We start from the raw sequence: 22,178 nt of genomic DNA, 5'->3' as shown, positions 1-22,178 counted from the left end.
AGGAACATCACAATATTTCCCTTACCAAAACCGGAATACCCCCACATATCAGTCAGGGATTACCTAATGTCCCACACGAGGCTCTAACTACCATCTGCTTAACAGAACCTGTCATTAAAACGGGATTGTGCCCACAGCAACTGGTAGCATTTAATAAGAACCCGAAAAAATCTTCACACACCGATACGGAACCCTCAACCCTGACTTTGGCCATTGCTTATTGGAATGTCGCAGGCCTAATTACAAAAATAACTTCATCTACGTGGCTTGACACAGCAAAAAGCCACCAAATTCTGTGCCTACAAGAGACCTGGTGCATAACTCCCCTGCATATAGCGGGCTATAAAACCTTTTTCACTCAAGCAGTACCTAGTAGTATGGGCAGACCAAAAGGCGGGCTTACGACCTTTATTTCAAATACCCTACCACTTACAGTGAAATTGTTAAAGGAAACACCTTTCTTTCAAATTTTACAAATCATTCAGTTAACAACAACGAAAGGTGACCTATACATATACATAAACTACTACAACAATTCAGGTAATGTGGAATGCTGCTCACACCTAGATGAACTAGCTGCATACTTACTCTCATTTCAAAAAACACATAATAAATTAACAATTTATTTCATCTGGGGTGGAGACTTTAATCTCACGCTGTGTCCAAAGCATAAAAATGGGAACTGTGGGCTTCATAATGAACATGGAAACCCCATCCCTCACTTTGAGCACACGCCAGGGGGCAATAAATTAAATGAAATCCTCTATACCCTTGACCTTGACTTTGTCAACGAACTAGTCAACCCGGAGCAGGCCTTCGCACCCACCTTTCATGGGCGAGGCTCCATGTCAACCATCGACTATATCCAAGCTTCAAACTCTTATAAAGGGCAAATAAGTGATTATAAAATTGGGTCCAACCCAATCAGCGACCACTATCCACTTAGTATGGAAATCAACATGAAGCAAGCTGGGATACCCTCTTCAAAGGCTAGTTCCCTAGACCAACAATCGCTTGCCATGAAGAAGCTGAATGGGTATGCAATTAAATGGACAAAGATCGATCCGGAGGAGATGACACAGAGGCTCCTTGAAAAAACCCAACCCTGGCTAACCAACTGTCTGTCCCCCGAGGCATCCCCAGAATTAATAGTCACCTCTTTCCAAAACATCCAGGAAGTAATAAGAGATGAGCTATTCATTAACTCAAAAAACAAGCGAAAACTCCCTACCTCGAGATGGTTCGACACCACATGCCGGAAGGCACTTACATCTCTCAAAGAAACCTTACGACAGCAACCGAGAGACCCTCAAAAAATTTCCAAGTTAAGGAAAATTTACAACACTGCCCGGAAAAACCGTAAAAAGCAGATAAAGCACGATCTATGGCTTCGACTACATGATAGCGCACTAAGGAAAGACAGTATTGTTTTTTGGCAGACCATAAGATCACCTCTCCTGGCCAACATCAGTGACCCTGACCATCTTGATGTGGCAATAACCGAGGATGCCTGGGTCTCCCATTTTTCTAAAATCTTCGGTATATCATCGGATGTCACACCAACAATTCAAGCACAAGAACTTGAACGGGAAATGACCAACATCTATCCAATCAACCTACGCTTCACCTTAAATGAGGTAAGAAAGGCGATCAAGGCTTCGAAACCAGGAAAGGCCCCTGGCCCAGACGGGGTCCCTATGGATCTGTTCCTACATGATGTCGACTATTGGTCGAAAATAATCACATGTGTCATGGCTGCAGTCGTTTCAATCGGTCTCTTCCCTTCGTGGTCAACATCGACACTATTGCCCATTTTCAAAAAAGGGGACCGAAATGACCCAGCGTGCTACAGGCCGATCTCCCTTCTGGACTCCATGGGCAAGATTGCAGGCCGAATACTCCTGGACCGATTACAATCTTGGGCCCGGGAGAAAAATGTCATCACAGACCTGCAATATGGCTTCCAGAAGGGGCTCGGAACGGTCGAACAGGCCCTAAATCTTGTCCTTCTGGCAGGAAAGTACGCACGCGCTAAAGGAGGTAACATCTTCCTGGTCTATGTAGACCTAAGCGCGGCGTTCGACTGCGTACAGCACCCAAAGCTATGGCAGATTCTAGAACTTCTTGGAGTGGACCCACCCATATTAGCCTTTTTAAGAGAGTTATATACTAACGCAGAAGGCCGAGTCCGATTTGGCACTGGCGGTGAACTATCACGACCCTTTAAAATCTCAAGAGGTGTAAGACAGGGATGTGTACTGGCTCCCTTCCTGTTCAACCTTTACACAAATGGGCTTGAGCAGGCCATGCTGGAAGGGAGCCAGGACCTCCCACAGATAGAACATCGCCCGATACCCATTCTCTTGTATGCCGACGACTCGGTCATTCTGGCACGGACTCCAAACCAACTCCAACGGCAACTTAACAAATATGTGACTTTCATGGATTCTCTAGGCCTTAAAGTCAACATTAAGAAAACCTTTACAATGAACATCGGTCCAAGGCAAAGAGTCTCCAAGCCCATACTTATTAACAACAGTGTACTTGAAAAAACATCGGTGTATCCGTATCTGGGCATTCTAGTGGATGACACAATGACTTGGCGCAAGGCAGTGGAAGCCAGAAACCTTAATTTCCGCCGTGCTACATCAGCACTAATTACTTTCTCAAGGAAATTGGGCAAACCGGCTCCTGCGGAATTGTTAACCATATACCACGCGAAATGCCACAGTGTGGCTACATATGGAGCAGGTATCTGGGGCTATGGATGTATTGACCAACTCCAGGTCACTGAAAATGCTTTTATTAAATACATCCTAGCCCTTCCTCAAAGCTCCCCGACCTTAGCTTCACACCGGGAGCTTAGTATGGAGTACATTATTGACACCATACGATGCCAGCCTATCCTACTTTGGCAGCGCATATGGTGTAACCCTGAAAGTCATATTACCCGGTCCCTCATCACAGACTGTCTTGGCCTAGCGTACTGGCGGAAAATTCCGTGGCTCGTCTACATTCATAAATTCTTCGTAGACATGGACTGTGAGCACTATTTTCTTGAACCACCTTCTATCGAAGACATCTCGAAGAGACAGCTGAAGCAGATATGTATGAGCCATCTAAGGGAACTTCGCAATCAAGCAGAGATTACCAAAACACAAAACGAAAAAATTCGTATTCTCCAGTCAGGGAAACTCATTCAGCCCTATCTGACATACTTTTTATCGAACCATGAAAAATTCTTAATCACAAGATTCCGGTTTGACCTTTTTTATCGTTTGGTCTCATTTCCGGAAACGAACAACTGGTCCCGGAATTTAATGAGGTGTCCTTGTGAGGGAGTTTCTGAACAATCCACGATCCATGTCGTTCTTTTTTGCAAATACTACAGTTCAGCAAGAAAAACATGGATTCTTCCTATTTTACGATCCAGCGGAATAAGACATTCACACCTAGCACTTTCCCACTTACAATCTCCGAAATCCCCACACGAAGCGAAACTGATAGCTATTTTTCTTAAAACAGTAATATCAATCCGTCGAAAATCCTTTACTTAAACCTGTATATTTTCATTTTTCACTGAAACAGCATTACTATTATTCTGAAACTCCTTTTCTCACAGTGATTCAAGTTTTGAGATTCCATGTATGACGCTTATAATGATTTTAATTTCATGTTTAAAAATTTCCTTTTCTTTTTTTTTAAAAAAAATGTACTTTTTATGATTATATATATCTATAATCGAATAAAAGTTGATGAAATGAAAAATGAAATGAAATGACATCACCACAAATAAGAATGTATACATTAAATTCCCTATCTGATACGTATGTTCGGTAACTTTAGGCATGTTACATATAGAATTACTTGGATGTTTATTATCACCTTCTGCCATTCACATATCAAACAAATCGTTCCAGTGGTCGTCAAGCAGTGAAAGGCATATAATGCCAGTTTACCATCTCTTCAGTTGGCAGATTGTGTCAACCAAATCATGAGCTTTTAAAGATGTCAATGAAAAATGTCATGGTATAAACTCTCTCTTACTCCCTCATCATCACCTTGGAAGCTCAGCTCAGAAGTCTGCATCAATGCATCATAATACATCAGTGTAGGGTATATCTGTATTCAGTGAACAAATACTCTTGCAGACAGTGCAAAGCAAACATCTCAGATGCTTCTCATTCTTTTTTTTTATACTCAATGTTATTGGGTTTTAACAAGCAAACAGATCGACACGACAGTTCATGATATAGGGACATGCATTGCTTGACATGGTCCATGCATGATATGCGGGGAGGTCCAGTCTTACAATACTTCTGAATAGCAATACATCTAGTAATTCAAAGAAGTAGCTTCCTATATCCCTTTCCCGCTTCCTAACCCAATAGGCCCAGCCATTTACCCCACACTCGTTTGTATTTGGCTGGACATCCCTGTGCCTCGTACACCGGCTGTTCCTAGTGCGACGTACCAATCTAGTCTTCTGCGCCACTGGGAAATTGTAGGGAGGGTGAGGCTCTTCCATTTAGTCGCTATGTCCCTTTTAGCCACCACGGTGGCCATGCCCAGAAATGCTTTGTTGGCCCTGGAGCCTCCTACGACTATCAGCACCACTAGGAGCAGGACTTGGGCATGAGTGAAACCTCCCAACCCAGAGCCCCACTCAATTCACCAACCACCCTGCCAAGTATTTCGGTGTGATAGTGCAGGACCAAGTCATGTGATAAAAGTCTGCGGGCACCTCCGCACACCTTGGGCAGCTTGGAGTTTGAAGATACCCCTCTCAGTGAAACCTGGTTGGGGTGAGATATGCACAGTGAAGGTAGAGTTGGATCAGCTGCAGCCTGTCTGAGACAGTAATCACTCGGGGGCCATAAGGGCATCCTTCCACCCCTCGTCCTCTATAGGGCCCATCCATTGTTCCCATTTTGTCCGCAAATGATCTAATGTGGTGGGGGAGATATTTGAATTTGAATTTGAATTTAAAAAGACTTATAAAGCGCACGTACACTGAATCAGTTTCATGGCGCTAACAAGATCACTGAGTGAGTACAAAGAGAGAGCTAGGAGCCGAAAGCCTGCTGGAATAGGAACGTTTTTAGTGAGCTCCGGAACTCCATATAGGAAGAGGAGAGTCTTAAAGATAGAGGGAGGTCATTCCAGTGGGTGGGTGCAAGGACAGCAAACTTCTGCCCTCCTGACCGTTTCTTTTTAAAGCGAGGCGTAGTTAACAAGGCCAGGCTAGAGGAGCGAAGGACCCAGGGATATGAAGTTCTGGGAGACCCCACCCGTCCCCAGCTCCCCCATAGGGAGTTTGGCCTCAAAAGGACTGAATTTAGGAAGAGTAGTAACCCAAGGGATGCGCATCATAATTGCGTGCCGAAGCAGTAGGCATTTGTAAAACTGCATGGTGTTAAGGGAGTACGTGTTCTGCAGATCTTGAAAGGTACAGAGTTGACCTCTGTTCCAAACATCACCAATATGAGTGATACCAATAAGGTCCCATTTTTGGATCCCCTCCTTTCTTGCTATGTCTCCTATCCATGGACCCCGCCCCAAAGGTGTTTGAAGTGTGAGTTTGGCTTCCCATCAGGTGTACCCTAACACTGAGCGCCAAGCAAGGAGGACTGCTCTGGTAACAGCAGGGAAAGTGTGGGTATTGGCGATCCTTAAAGCAATGCTTGGATCTGTGAAAACCTCAGAGTCTCCAGTTCTAGTTGGTAGGCCGGTGTAGTGACCGGCAGGTCACTGTTCTAGTGTTTCTTCTACTAGCCACTCCCTGAGGCATGGCTTACATTACCACCCCACACCCATCCATCACAGGTGTCACAGGACATGTGACCCTGTTAATAAAAGGGGCTGGGCACACGTGCCCTGGACCAGTTCTGGTGACCATATTAATGTGTCTGTGTCATTACTATTACTGTATGGGGGTCTAGGGCCCCAACCCTTTACAGCCGGGTATGACCATCCCCCAGAGAGCCAATCATTAATCACCATTAGGCGTGCAGCCATGTAATAGAGAAAGAGGTTTGTCATTCCCATCCCACCGTTGTATTGAGCTTTCTGGCAGTAGGTCAGGATGCTGTTTATTCTAGGCACTATACGGAAAGCGAGGAAGAAAAAAAATACCCCTAGGAAGGAGATTTGTTTGGTTCAGTAGTTAAATTAGAACAGATTAATTTTATTTCATCAGGTGTGCTATAAAAAAGCCTGTAATAACTAAGTGATATGGAAAGAGAGGTCTATAGTATTTTTGATGTAAGGGTATGGAAATCAACGTAGGCAGAGGCAAAGAGAACAAATATGATAAATGTTGGTTATAAGGGTATTGCAGGCCACTGAGAAGTTCCAAGACAATACAGCAGCATGAGAAAACAGGTGCTGTGCGTTTTTGATGTCACTGAATTCCAGGGTTACTTGCCTTAACATTTGTACAAAGAGATAGGCAAGGGTATTTTATTCCTTAGAATACATGGCATTCGTCACTAGACTCTCCTCAATGACTGTGAGAGAAAAAAAAGTAGATGTGTGCCCAAGTGCTGTTTGTGTAAACCTGTGCTTTAAATGGGTGAAGCCGAGGTTGTAAGCAGATACGTACAATCACTGAACTAGCCAATCATCGGTTTTGGTTCTCTTGAACATTTCAGAGCTCCTCCTCTGTCCAACTGTAGTTCACTTCATCTGTTTCAAATCATGTATTTATTTATCTTACTCTTAGGGGAGTGGAGGGAAAGGGTGGGGATTTGGATTTAGAAGTGCCTACACTATTTTACAGTGAGGGTAAAAGGCTATCAGACTTCATTAGTTCGTGTACATTTTCCCTGAAATGTTACCCAAACTTCTTCTCACAACCCTTCATGGCTGTCTACTGCCGAATCCACCCAGTTACCTTGCTTGTTAGAAGCAGCTGTGGTAACAGACTCAAAGAAGAGCAGTGTTAGATGCCCCAGCTCAACTTGCTGGAAGTAAAGCATGTAGGGACAAAGGGCCATATGCATCTAGCATTTTTTGTCTTCGCTAACGGCCGATTCGTAGAATCGGCCATTTGTGAACGCAAAAAAATGGCTTTCTGATGCAGCAAACCCTACTTTGTGATTCAGTAACCTGCTACTGAATCGCAAAATGGGTTTGCAATTTGCTATTAGAAAGGGGGGTGTTTTGGGCGTCCTTTCCTAATACCGAATCGCATCGGTATGCATGAATACTTTACGACCGAAATGCGGTTGCAAAACATTTGCATTTTAGCACCTACTTCAAGTAGGTGGTAACCGTTTACCAAATGGAAAGGGGTCCCCAAGGAACCCCTTCCCCTTTGTGAATGTCTGTAAATGCCCACGGACCTCTGCCTGCTCTTAGAAAATGAAAGGAAAAGTTTTCATTTTCTTTTTTTGTAAAGCATCCCATTTTCCTTTAAGGAAAACGGGTTGCTTCACAAAAAAAGGTTGCTTTATTTAAAAGCAATCACGGACATGGTGGTCTGCTGACCCAAGCAGGCCACCATCCCCGTAATTTTTGCGATTCCTAGGGGTTTTCAAATCGTGCCCTTCCTCATTAATATTCATGAGGTAGGTTATTTGTGATCCCCTAGGAATCGTAGAAAGTGTTGAACACTTTCATGCATTCCATTTTGCGATTTCTAATTGCGAATGGCAAGAATGCGCAATTAGGAAATTGCAAACTGGATTGTTGATGCATCTGGCCCATAGATTCTTCTTGCTGGAGGTCACAGAAATAGCAAAATCATATATTTTCTTTTCAGAGAGGAAAAACATGCATGAATCAATGTAGAAGCAGGACAAGAAAATAACTGCAGCCCTTTCTCTGTTCCATCAAAACCTGTTGAGAATGCCGGTTCTCTTGGCAGATGTGTGTGCTGGGCACATTGCCGCTTCACTAATCACTTATAATAATTTATTACACGTAACTATTGACATCATTTTGCAATTATCAGCCGATTTTGATGTCTTGAATAACTGTTAGCAGTTTCGAAGGAGATCATTGTCTCTTTTGTCTCATATATCCATTTAACCACGGCGCGAATTCCCCTCAGTGTGGCGGTTTGAAAGTGTGGGCGGGGCCGCGTCAGCCAATGGACGTGCGCAGCACTACCGAGGTAGTGCTCGCGACGGCTGTTGGCCGAGGCGTGCTGCAAAGGGGTTAAGGAAAATAGGAATCTGCAGCCATACATTATGAGGATATTGAAAGTCAATGAGAAGTTCTGTAACCATATAGATTCGCAGGGGTTGCACACTGAGAGCTTTTATAAGGTCACATAAGCCATTTCATATTTGTGAAGTGGTCCTGTGTTGTGTTTGATAAATGCTGCGAGTCCAGTCTTTTCAGCCAAGAGCACTTTTGCATGCTGACATTTGTAGCACAAGATTACAAGTTAAAACCTAACCTACAAAGCCCAGACCACAGCGTGTTGTTGGATTAAAACAGGAGGAGCTGAAAGTGGCACAGGTGACATGGGTCATTTGGCTGTTCTGCAATAGCTGATTTCAAGAAAATAAGTCAAAATAAAGCAGCATTGACGGATGTTAAAGCTGTTTCATTTCCCAGGAACGGAATTTCAACTAAAATCAACCTCTCTACCCAAAAAATGCAAAGCGCAATTTTGGGGAGTGACATAGTTGTTGCCCAGTGCTGCTATGCTGAATATATATATATATATATATATATTTTTTTTTTTACTGTGGAGATATAAAGTACTGCCGCTCATGAAATTGGGCTTCTCCAAGTCAGCTGTTGCTTTTGCCTTTTCATACCGAGGAAGCATCAGTACGCTTTTCTTTTTCATGACGAGCAGAGCTGTGTCGAGCTGGCAAGAGAGGTCGATGACGTACACCCCCTCTGAACTTGTGATGGCGCTCCCTTAGCTCCACAGGAGATGGAGTTGACTTTTATCTGTACCTTTGGGTGACTGCCCACTATTTCTCTCATAGCTTAGGTAGGAAAGCACTGCCAACAGCTGCATGCCTCTGGGAGTTCAAGGAATGCAACGTCACTGGTAAAAAATTATTATTACCAGTGAGTAGTTGCATTCTTTTTAGGTCGAGCTTTCGAGACCTCTTGTGTATACTTTAGCATATACGTATCTGTGTATGTACTTTGTGGGCTCTGGAGATCAAGCCAATGACTTGTCTGCTTCCGCTTAGGAAATACCAGAATTGCTTTCTGCTTGTTCAACTGCCTCCCTTTACCTGTCTTGAGAAAAAACGAACAGTAGAGGTCAGTAAAATACCAGAATTGCTTTCTGCTGAGGGACTTTCTTTTTTTAATTTTTCTGGCAACTGCCTCTATTTAACTTTTTTGATAGAAAACGACCAGCAGAGGTCAGTAAAACACCAGAATCACTTTAGCATTCTCTAGATTCCAGTCCATAGAAATTGTCTTCGACGATCACTTGTAGACAATAATATTTTTTTTAAATCTTGTATTTTCAGTGATATGACCACCAAAGGCCCTGAATTTATATTAAAAACAGAGCTTTGGACTATTTCCCGCTGGATGGCAATATTTCTCTCCATGTTTTCCCATTCCTGGCTTGTCACACAGTTTGGTGTTTATTTTCCCCTCCATGTTAAAGAACAGTAGATGTTCCAGCACCCAGGCTAATGTGCTGCATAGCTAAATACATATAAGGTCCCAAAGGCGAGACCGATTGCATTGCAAATGTTTGTTTAATTATATGCTTGTTCTGGTGTCAGAATATACCTTTAATAAAATAACCAGAGATAATACATATTAGTACTCACTAGTAGGGAAATGGTGTGAATGTAGAGATAAGATAACGAAGAAAGATTAGTAAGTAAAGAGAAGGAAAGTTCTTTGAAGATACTTAAAAGGAGAAAATGGAAAGTTATATGATAGATGAAAGCAAATGGTACAGAAAGAAGCCTAGGCATACAAAGCAATAACTGGATAGACGAAATAAGAAGAGGAGAGAGAAAAAGAAGACCCAGTGAATGATGGCAAGGCTAAGCAATGCAAATGGGAGCAGCGGTGGGGTGCAGCAAGAAGAAAAAAAGCGCTGAAGGCAGCACAACCTGCATGAAAGGAAATATGCTCTATGCCTGAAAGGATGGAAAGTGTATATTATGCAGAGAAGAAAAGCATTGGTGTATGTGAAAGAAAGGAAGCGACGAAAATGAAAAACCAAATTCAGAAGATTATATATCTGCTTTGATCAGATTTGTTCTGCAGCTTGAAAAAATGACAAATTGACAGTGTAACGAAAAACCAGAAAATCTACATTTTCTGGGAAAGCGTTCACAGTGCTGTAGAACCACACTAGACAATTGTTATACAGAGATTTATCTAACAAAAACAAAAACCACTGACACTTATGCGGCCCCTTCTGTAATACAGGTATCTTCAAGGGGCGTTCCCTCATTTTCATAGATGCATACCACATGCAAATGAGGGAATCCCTTTGCCACTGACTGCACCTGCCTGCAAGGGGATCTCTAATCCCCCTTCAAAGTGCAGTCGGGTTGTCACCTGCACTGTACAAACAAGGACCAGCTTCAAAACAGCCGCTCTGTTTTTCACATAAATGCCCTGCACCCAGGGCAGGGTGAGTTTGCAGCTGCCATGAGGGTAGCACATTCATCATAATAAGGGGCCTCAGCCGTCAATGCGCTGGGCACACCTTTTAAAGGTGTGCCCCACGCAATGAAGGAAAATGCGCCACATGTATAATGCGGCCTCTAGTGTGCATGAGCGGCTGCCCTGTTACCTGTATACTCAATGTGTGTATCAATTGTTGTTGTATTGCCCTGTGTAAATCAAATGATGATCCACTCTGCAGGAGCAATTGCCGTGTGATGTGTGTATGTTGGCAAGGTGTGATGAGGGTAATGATCTGTTCTCTTTGTATAGAAAGAAATTAGCAGGAACAGCTGCCATAGGTAATGTGTATGTTGGCACTGTGTGCACCAGCTAATGCCAGTTTTATCTCTGGATTGGCACAGAGTGCATTAACTGTTGCACTTGTTAACTCAGACTCTGCATCAGGGGATACCTCCTGTAATCTGCATGTTGGCACAGTATGCATAAGTCCTTTTCCAGAGTTACCTGTGTGGTGGAGCATGTATGGACCATTACTTGTGCAGATGGCTATGCTTCTCCTTCCTAGATACAAGGAGAGGCTATTGGGGCATTAAAAGATTACACAGAATCAAGATCAGGTGGTCCATTCACATTTTTTTAGAAGTCGTAAATCTGCATGCCAAAGATTTCCTCCTACAGCTTATGCAGATTTACGACTACCAGGGGTTTAAATCTCCTAAATCACACGATAATCTCCTCAAACCATTGCACCCTCCCACTTTTCCCATTTTACCTACTGCCTGCAGCACAGCACAGACAAGCTACAGGAGTAAGCACAAAGAATGCGCAACAGCACATGTAACCTTTTTTTTAATCTCCACCTGGAAGGTAATTTTGCAAGTTGAGACATCCTCCTCCCTGCACCCCATGAAATATAAGTTTTTTTTTTTTATATAGTGCTGAAATACCCTGTAATGTTACATTTCTAAGTGATGTGACAGTATGCTTTGCTATTACCCAATTTAATGGCATTCTGCGTATTGATGTCAGAGAGGAAACGGTCAGAGCAATGCGGGCAGAGGCACGCATGTTCCTACATCGCGATCTCTTCCACGCATGCCTCAACCACACACATGCCTTAACCATGCAGGTAGGGACGTTTTTAGGGCTTGAAGGGGAGGGGGTTGGTTTTCAGGAGGGAGGGGGTAGTTTTAGGTCTGAGGGTGGGGGCAGGGGTCGGGGGTAAATCTTACCTGAAAAGTCTTAACCACGCATATGTCTTTGCCATACATGTCTTAACAATGCATATTTCGTTGTAAAGGCATGCGTGGTAAACGCATGCGTGGTTCCGTCACACAACCGTGTCAGAGGGATGAAAGGCTGGGTTAGTCTTTCTGGGATTTGAACTCTTGATCTGCTTGTCCCATAGACATCTGCGGGGAGCAGTTAACTCACAGATCCAGGTTGCCAGCAATAGGGCTACTTGAAAGTTTTCCATACTTTTTCCCATACGGAAAACACACATAATCCTACCTGTTTATGTGTGCTTCCAGGGTGTGAATGCGCATGCAAAATGTGTGGGAATATTCCAGACTTTGATTTTGCATGCCACCTCCATCTTCTCCCCTCCCTATTTCCTGCCCCTACCCCCAAACGTGAAACTGCAGAAATGTTTCCATGTTCACAGATTTCAGCTAGGAAGCAGATGAATTTGCATTCAGAAAAATCTGCAACCACAAACTGTTTTTACACGTTTGCGCTACATCACTTACCAAATGGCCAACCACCAGAAGCACTTGGGTTTGTTCAATTAATTATCAATGATAGCACTTTCCATATCTAAATGACCTTTCCTTTACTTCAGTATTATAATAAAAACGATCAACAGAGTTAAAAGATATCCATTAATTGCGAATCATCCCTTTCTCTTGTGCATTCAAAAAAATGTGCACCTAATTAAGTTTTAATGCATTCTCACTGCTTTGAAAATGCTTATGTGTTTTTGAATTACTGTTGCTGCAAAGAGTGGAAAAAATCAGCATTTATTAATGATGTATGGTGAGGATGCATATTAATGGGAAAAATATCTTTGTTTTTTATACAGGATTTTTTGGACCATCCTGTGAGGAAAAAATCGACCCATGTGTGTCGTCTCCCTGTCAGAACAATGGCACGTGCTACGCGGACAGACTATCCTACTCATGCAGCTGCAGTCCTGGGTTTACGGGCCCGACCTGTGCTCGCCTCATCGACTTTTGCGCCTTGAACCCGTGTGCTCATGGGATTTGTCGCAGTGTTGGAACCAGCTACAAGTGCCTCTGCATTCCAGGTGGGTGTCACTGGGCTCTCGATGTTTAGAATATTGCAGATGGAGTATGTGTTGAGGCAAAGGACTGATCAATATCACCTGACGTCACTTCCTACAGAAAATTGAATTGGTTCCTGGTGAGAAGTGCTGCATCTGTAGGCTGCTATTTGTATCTGCAGGAGGGCAGCATTAAGACAATTATTCCCTTTGCTACAGCAGAAACAGCATGCTGGGTGTACCCTACAGAGGCATAGTCAATAATTCAAGCTTTGTTTAAGTTTGTGTAATCCTTGCTTTATCGAATAGGGGTTCAATTTTAGGGTTTGGCAGGTGGCCCACCTGTCATCTAGGGTGGCAGAGATCATTACCACCACTACCCTGGCAGACTACCATCCACCATATTTAGATATCTCCACTGGCCTGCGGAGATCTCTGTGCCTTCAAAGAAACCCCTAGTGACTACTCTGAAGGCACTGGAAGTTTGTTGAGCATCGACCATGTTTCATGCAGCCACTCAGCAAGTGTTTTTGTTTTACAAAAACAAACTCCCAAAGCGTGATGCTCCGACACTATTAGTGATTTTTCCCATTGTGTGAGGGTCATTTTTCTTTTTTTCTCTTTGGGTCCATCAGGCTATTCCTGGTAGTTTCAGTGAGAAAAGAAAATTCATCAGACCATCCACTCTAGATGGGGCAAACAGTTTCAGGTACTTACACCGAAGGCTCCAAGTCCACCAGGGTGCAGTGTAAGGTTTCCTCTGGTGAAGCCAGCGCGGGGATGGCCAGCAGAAACATGATGGTCAGCCTGACTCTACTCAGAGTGAGCAGACAATCTGGGTGGTGGAAAGGGTACTCCGCCATATTTGCGGTGATTACTGCATCTGCAAAGTCTAAATCAGGCCCCAGTCACCACGTGTCTTCTCCCGCCTGGATGCATATAAATGATGTCAAACTGACTCTAGACTCCCTGGTAGGTGATAGTAGACTCCCAGGTAGGTGATAGTGATAGAAAGGTATTACCCTCTTTACACTGTGCATTGTGGGATTTTTATATAAATGACTTGTCGAGCTCAATGCTCGATACACCCCCATGATTAATTTTCATGCGTCACATTCACAGCTGGAATAAGCTGTATCTCTCTGATTCCAAATTCTCAATCTTAAAATTTGGTCACTCTATTTTTTCATGCTTTGCAGTAAGACTATTCGCTTTAAGATTTCGTAATTGCCGACTCTGGGACAGATTTACAGTTTGGTGGATAGGTTACCTGTCATAAATGTGAATGAAATGTGACGGAAATCCCATCTGCCTTAGCCATAGGATGCTCTGCACTTGCAGCAAGGTGAAGGGATATTTGTCACATTAGTGACAAAGTAACCAATCTGCAAAATTCTAAATGAGGTCCTATATTTCCCTTCATCTTTGACACTTGTTGAATTCATATATTCGGTGAATTGGTGTCATCATCAGTGGCGGCTCTGCTGCTAAGGTGGAGGAGTATCGCCCCACTGCCCCTAGAGCAGTGAAAAGTGGAAAAAGAAAATGATAATAACAAGGTTATTATCGTTTTATTTTTGGTTGCTGTGGGCTGTGTTAGGGCGGGGTTGGTGGCTCATGGTGGGAGGAGGATTGGACAGTGCACACTCAGGGGCCTATTATGACGGCAGGTGTATCACCACTGCCGGGCCTGCGGTGGTTATCCACCCGCCATCTGTACCTTATTTACCCCCTGCCATATTAGTATGGTGGGTGGTACCGCGGCGGACGGCAAGACCGCCCACCGCTTTTCCCCTGGCAGGAAATCGTTACGATTGCCTGCCATGCGAATCTGGGGCTTAATATGGTGGGGGTGCCGAGCAGGCGCCGCCAACCATATTATGATGCGCAATTTTAAAGGCCTTTCCACGGTGGCGATGCCGCCATTGGAAGGCCGGCGGATATTGCTTTGGGGTGTTACGGGACTCCGGGGGCTGCACTTGGGGGGTACCTATGGAACCCCCTACATTGCCATACACAAGGTGACAGGCACTGTGCGGCGCCTGTCACGTTGTGCATGGCAATGCAAACCATGCACTTTTAACATTGCGGACGGAGCTGCACCCAGCAGCACTGTCCGCAATGCTAAAGGCCAGAATGTGCCCACCTGTGTGGCAGGCGCATCCTAATTGGCCTCGTGGGACCGCCGCACCTCTGGCAATTGGTCCCATTTTCCGTTACGGTGGCGGGTGGAAAAGTCTGCCCGCCATCGTAATTGGGCCCTAAGTGCGCATGACAACTTGGCCTGCCGTTTCGGCCGGCCATGCTGTCATGGCACTTTGCATATTCCCCACCAGGCTGTAACGTACAGCCTTGTGGGGAATATGCACTGGCTCTCTCTCCCGATATGAGCACCGATCCATGACGCTCACACAAATCACAACGCTGCATTGCAGCATTGTGATTCGCCAGGGGAGCCTGTGTGCCGGGTGCTTCCTGCAGCATCTTCCGGACTGGAGTCAGGAAGAGCAGAGAAGTGGAGGAGAGGCGTGGCCGTTGGAAAAGGTAGGTGATTTTTTGTCCTCCTAATGTCTACACCCTCCCTGGCCCCCACCCCTCTTCCCTCCCAGCCGCCACTGATCATCATAGCTACGTAGTTCTTAAGTGTCAATCAAACACTTACCTCTCAGAATTACTGCATAGCTACTCAGAAATTCTGCCGTAGGATACTACCAGAAAAAGGTTGGAAGTAATATTAGAAAAAATATGGGAAGCATGTGCTAATGTTACCAGAATGTATTCTTCATTTTTTTTATACCGAAATTCTACATTTCAGGGGTAATACCACGCAATATGCAATTATGACATTATCCCTTTATTTATAAATATTATAAGCCAAATTTCATCTGACTTTCAGAGAAGAGCAATTTATTAGAGAGCTTTCAAAGGACATGATGTAAGGCGGGACTTGCAACACCCACAACATTAGTCTTGGTAGAATGAAGACAAGGAAATTCAAAGATGGGCAATGTGCTAGAGAGCTTTCAAAGGGAGTGAGATTGTGCAAAACATGTAGCATGAGTATTGGCAGATTGGAGGCAAGGAGGTACAAAATTGGCCAATGTGTTAAAGAGATTTCGAGGTCTGGACATAAAATCATGCAGAATCCGCCTTGGTAGACTGGAGACGAGGAGGTTCAAAGCAGGCCAGTGTATTAGAGATCTTTCTTTTTTTTATTTGTATTTGCTTTTATAAAGAATACAATCACAACCACTGTTACAGGGTTAGCCAAGAGTGGATAATAGTCGTTTACACATTGGTGCATATATAGCTAGCCCCTGTTGTTTGTTTTTTTGAGAGTGAAAAAGATGTAAGAGGGAAAGGTCATGACATCAAGGGGAATATTTGAAAGCTACATGTTCAGTCTTGATCAGGCCAGAGACCAGAAAATACAAGAAAGAGCAAACAAGTTGCCAGACAAAAAACTGTCAAGAGCAGGCTGTTCAAGCAACTTATCATCAAAGTGTATATCTGTTCACCCTGCCCCTACCCATAATGCCCCTATTTGTTTTCCCCCTCTGTGGGAATTCCTTGAACACTCTCCCATCAGCTTTTTTCTATTCTACCATCATGTTGGTGGTTTGGCACCCCTTGCTTTACAGTTCTCCATTGCCATGCAGATAAACTCACTTCATGGAGATATACATTGGACACGTACGAGTTGGGTAGTTTGCTGGCGTTTTCCTTCCTGATTAAAAAGTTTTAATTGTACTTCAATTGGATAATGCGGAGGTTTAAATTTCTCAGAGCAAGATGGGGCTGTGGGAGAAGATTGCCCGTTTAGCATCTGTTCTGAATTTACATATGTTAAAGTTGGCAGGTCGCTCATTGGAAATGTTCATCTCTTAATCTGTCATAGCACATAATTACATCACCGCTACCTGTCATAATAGAAAAATCTATCGGGGATAGCTTAAATTAGGTTTCCAGCAGTGGAAATATAACAAGTGTGAAACTTTAAACAGCTGGCTATTTGATTTATGACGAGGCGCCAGCGTAGTGCAAAATTGCATCAGAAAGGTAATTTCACACATGACAAGACTGTCTTTTTGACTGTTGAATTCCAGGTGCATCCCTTTCTAGGTATCATTTTTATTTCATGAGACCTGAAATTTTAATCGTATTTTAATATTCATTCAAAAATGTCAACAATTTATCATCCCCAAAAGGTTATCGTTTGACATGACCAATGGTTTGGAAAGCAAGCGAACTACCTAGGTTTGGAATTGGAAATCTTTAGATATGCATTCATTCCATGCTTAGTGTAACAGAAAATGAAGAAGAATTCAGGTATCTCTTTTCATATTTATTTATTTAAAAAAAAAAGAAAGAGATGATTGCAAACATTTTCATTGTGCCAAATAACTTTGTTTTATACGGAAGGATTAATTCTCTGGGATAGATAACATTGTCCCTTCCTGCAGTCTTTTTAAATAGCAGGAGATTGAATGCCAGCCACAAACCCCTAAGGACAGCTTACTTTTTCAATATATATCGGAGTTATCCAGGCAAGCAAAACAATTTAGATTAGAGGGGAAATGGGAAATGTAAAGCACAATAGGAAATCTTCCCTCTATATAAAACATTGAGTAGTTTCGGAGCAATACCGTGGATGTCAAAAAGATTTGCCACGCGTGACTTATTCCTGTATGTTCTAGTGCATCTCTTTCTCGGGTGTCACTGTCACTACTGTGCGAAAATGTAGACTGCAAAAATGATGATTGCAAAAATAAAAACTCAAGAATTGTGGATGGGAGATATAAAAACAAAACAACAATGTAAATATACCAAAAAGTTAACCTGTTAAAAATTTCGAAATTTGCCCAACTTGCCGCCCAACTTTTGCAAGTCTATGATCAGCCGCGGCCGGTGCAGGTACGTGCAGTGGGGCCGGGTGGGGGGGATTTCGACAGACGATAACGAGGGAAAATTAATTGTTTATTTAATTTTCTCTTGTGGTCGTTAGTCGAACCCCGCCCCCCAGCCCCACCGCCCTGCATCGGCCGCGGATGTCTATGATTTTAACTCCACTTTATAACTAGAACATTTGTGGGCAAGTGCTAGGTGGTGCGATTAGCTGCATGTTGATATCGTGCTAGGTAGACACTTTTTTTTGTCTTCAATTTTGTATTTTTGATCTTTATGCTTGTGATATCGCTCTTTCTGTGGCTTGTAATTTCACAAGCTACTGTCAGGGTTTGGACCTTTGCAGTTTTGCAGGGAAAGTCAGCTCCCAGGCATCAAAAACTAGTGGTAAGAGTAAGTCTAGAAAGCCAAAGTGCCATAGAAGGGAGTTTTGTCCTATTGTTTAGGGACCTCACCTGACACAACTGAGGAGTGGTACAGAGTAAATCCCTTCGGGGTATCACCTATAGCTGACATTTGACATTGAATGTTTATGCAAACAATTCCAATTAGAACATCCAATGATGTCAGCAATTACTTCACTCTTCTTTTCATGCAGAACTATTTTTAAAATGGTCAATTCCCCAATTTGTTTTGCATTATTCTAGGTTTTGTTATAATACTAATGCTAATACTAATGGAAAGTTGAATAACCATTCTAAATTTAAGGAAAAATATAAGATCACATAGCTATGCTTTAGCCATTATGTCAATGAGAACAGAAGAATATTAAAAAATGGATCGAACACTTTAATACTTAGAAACTGTTTTAAGATTGCATTTTGCTAAAGAAGATTTCTCATTTTCTAACACCATTTTAAAATATACACCTATTGACTAATATCACCCGGGTAGCAGGAGTGATTCTGCATGGCTGAGCGAAAGGGTGAATCATAGGATTACAGAAGTATAAGAGTTCGTATTGAGTTTAGGTTGTGATTAGAGTTACATTTGGTGTTAGGTTTGTGGTGAGGTGCGTTGTTATGGCAGTGTTTGGAGTTAAGATTGGGGTTAGCTGCAAGGTGATGCCTTTAATTAGAGTGACGGTGAGAGTAAGTGTGAGGGTTCGCACAGGCCGTAGCTTAGTCATTTATATTATGTGGGTATGAGCTTGAGGATTCCTAACAAACAAGAGTGTACCCAACTAGAAAGGACAGAGAAATGAACTCGACAGGCTGATGGGTAAATTGATGAACATTCTTGGTCGCATTTAAGTGCACATAGATTCATAAGCTGGTGAAAAAAAATCTTAAACCCCCTTCCCAAGCACATGCCATCCAGCTAGGTTGTATAAGAAATACATACTAGAGCCCAAAGTCACGTGACATACTCTAGTATCTGTGCACTCAAGCTATGCACTGTGCCTGTTTGGCACTATGTTGTGTGCTAGGCTTGAGTCACTGAATTGTACATTTGAAACTGGATGCTTCAAGATAGGTCCCAGTTTAAAAATAATGCCCAAGGAAGGTCACTGGGAAAGCATCTGTACAGTGCCTTTTATGGAGCTGGGGCACTTCAGAAAATCCAAAGAAACAGAGCAAGCACAGTTGCCCCTTATCTCCAAGACCCTCCCTATTCCTCTACCATCCTGAGAAATAAAGGTAGGTGCTTAGCTGGGAATTCAGTATTACCTGATATTATCTGCAGAACTATTTTCAAGCTATACAATTTGCTCTTTTCTCAGCTGCGGTTGATCCATTTTTGGACAGTCCACCTTCAAGGTTCCAGGTTGATTGTGTGCCAGGCAGTCAACAAGGGTTCCAATATGATAGTTTGTGTGATGGAGAATGGTGTCCACTCCAGTCAAGTTCCTTATCACAGTAGTGTATGGCTGGGATGTCAAGGACAGCAGGTTTAGCATTAGACCAAACCTTACAATATGGAGATCTTGCTTCTGGAGGGTAGCACGGAAAGGCTTACTGCCAGCCATATGCAGCAGCAGGGCAGGCCCAGGGAGTGGCGGTCTCAAAGACTAGGCTAGGCAGCAGTGGCAGGCAAAGCTTAGTGGAGGGGTACAGAAAGAGCAATCAGAGGCTAAATGGGAAACATATACTACAAATTCTACTAGGTGAAAATTGTGGGACATCAGGGAAAGCTACCACACACCCAGCTTACAGTGTACAATAATAAGGGCCATCCAAAACCATAAGGATAATACAAGACAGCTTTAACACCACCTGATTTGGCAACTGGTGATCTTTTAAAGTGGTGGAGGGTAATAGCTGCTCACAACTGAGACACATTTCCTTATGGAGTGTTCTCCCACCCTGCTCTTGGGAAAAAATAAAAGAGAGTAAAAAAGTACATTTGAAAACCTTTGCATGTGGCTTAATAGCAAAGTTTGCTATAGTGTCATATGCTCTCAGAGGGCAACAGTAAAATGTTCCAGTTTGTTCATGGTGAGGTAAGAAAGTTTTAAAATCTCCAGCTCCAGGAGTAGTTGCAGGATCAACATCCCAAGATATTTTTGAGAAGACAGTGGTAACATGATGCATCCAGACACTTAATAATATGTTGTGTCTCACTTGAAACTGCTCTTTATGGGCCAAACCCGAGGCCGAACTCACAAAGGCCTTTATATTGGACCTTCTAACCCTGGATCACATTTTTAAAATACCTTGACTGTCTTTTACTAATAACACTCTCAAATTGACATTCGGCTTCCCTGAACTCCAAGAACCGTCCAAGATCTTTTTTTTTTTTTTCAAAGTGTTTTTATTTATTTTTATGCAAAACATAAGCATTTCTGTTACAAGGTTAGCCAAAATGGCCCTAGCCAATTGAAAAGACACAAGTAAGACTTCATACAAAGGCTGGTTAACTGGATCACTCATCTCAGAGGAGCGAAAAACATTGCACCACAGAACTCACCCTGGAGACCAGCCTCCAGAGGTATGTGGAAATCCCTCGATCCGTCCAACATCTTAATGCTAGAGAAATCAGCAATCAAGGCTGCCCCACTAGATGCAAGGACAAGACACAAAGCCATTGCCGATAGAAAGAAACAAACAGGAACAGCATATATGGCATATACTTTTCCTATACTTAACCTGGGTAACAAATTATAAACATCGCTTCGCCCTGACCTGATTACAGTTGAGCATGGTATGCCACCTTGTTTCTTTCCCTAAAATAACCAATGGGATTTAATAGCTACCCCGTGTCAGTATGATGGAAACTCTAAACAATGTACTTTACATTTAATCCTTTTCTGTCGATTTTATGCTGATCTAAGGAAGACATTTTGACAACCCCTATTTATCGAACATAACATCAGGGATCATAAAGCCGCAATGCGTTTTCTGTGTGTTATGGAATCTCAAGCTATTTGTTTTAGTCTTGCCTCATTTATTTGCAAATCAATTCGTATCAGGAAGAGGCTATGCTTCGCTGATGTGTGTTTCATGAACCTGGTGTATTCCTTTTTTAATATTGTCTTCTGATGTATTGTTTTATTGCTTATTTCCCGTCACAGAGAAAGAACATCTTAGACTCCTATTAATTTTATAGGGCACAGAGTGACTGTTTTAGCCACTTGTTGTTTTTAACTTTATGACACTTTATCTGCTTTATGTACTTTTGTGGCCTATTTTGATAGTGCCAAAATAACGTTTCTTTGACTTTGACTTGAGTAAGTTGGTGCCTTGATCTGTGGAACTTGCATCAAGTGAGTGAGGTTGGCCTCCCGAAAGTGTTACTTGCAAACAATCAGCAGTACTTCTAGAAGTGAAACTCACCCCCAATGAGTGAAACTCTACTCTAAGCTATGAGGTTTGTCTAAAATGTAAGAGAGGGTGCAGCAGTGTGTGAGATTCACACCGAGTGCAAAATATTGTGTGACAAGCTGTGAATCTAAATTTAATGAAGATGTCCTCCAAGACGTTTGATTAACAAACCCCGAGAGAGACTCTGCTAAGAGAAATGAGACTCACAAAGGTTCACCAGTGCCTTGAGCCTTCCTTGCCTCAGGGCTTACGGTTGGTGCTATGGGTTGGACTTCATGGACAGTAGTTTAACCCCTTGCATGTGGCGTGAATTTTTGCGCTGTGCGGCCGTTTTGAAGAGTGGGCGGGATCATGACGGCCCCCAGCCGTCATCAGCACACGCCCACCGTGATGCATGACGGCCGGGGGCCGTCATCAGCATGCAAGGGGTTAAAGTGGCCAGGAGCGGCTGATTGTTTTTAAAAGTCTATGAGTTTCTCTTGATTTCCAGTCATAGAAAGTTCACAGATGTATTGATCTGCAGTGAAGCATGCAGGACCATATATTTCAAAAGCCCCCTTTAATTAATGCATTAGGCTGCATATTTTCTTATTTTACCCCAGTAAGTTTCCTTGTTTGCAATATTTACAAATGGTGGGTTGTCA

The 22,178-nt window shown here is 43.0% G+C and overlaps 1 protein-coding gene across 1 annotated transcript in view; it reads left to right on the top strand.

The window, feature by feature from the left end:
* The window catches only part of DNER (delta/notch like EGF repeat containing), a 1,147,135-nt gene that overhangs the window by 847,255 nt on the left and 277,702 nt on the right, over nucleotides 1–22,178 (top strand). The window contains exon 8 of the mRNA XM_078668148.1: nucleotides 12,665–12,889. Within this exon, the coding sequence (XP_078524274.1) occupies nucleotides 12,665–12,889 (225 nt within the window). The remainder of the gene's footprint in view (nucleotides 1–12,664; nucleotides 12,890–22,178) is intronic.

This window comes from Lissotriton helveticus, chromosome 11 (genome assembly GCF_964261635.1).
Source record: "Lissotriton helveticus chromosome 11, aLisHel1.1, whole genome shotgun sequence".
In the NCBI taxonomy this organism is placed as follows: Eukaryota; Metazoa; Chordata; class Amphibia; order Caudata; family Salamandridae; genus Lissotriton; species Lissotriton helveticus.
This window is presented reverse-complemented; position numbering and strand designations above follow the sequence as displayed.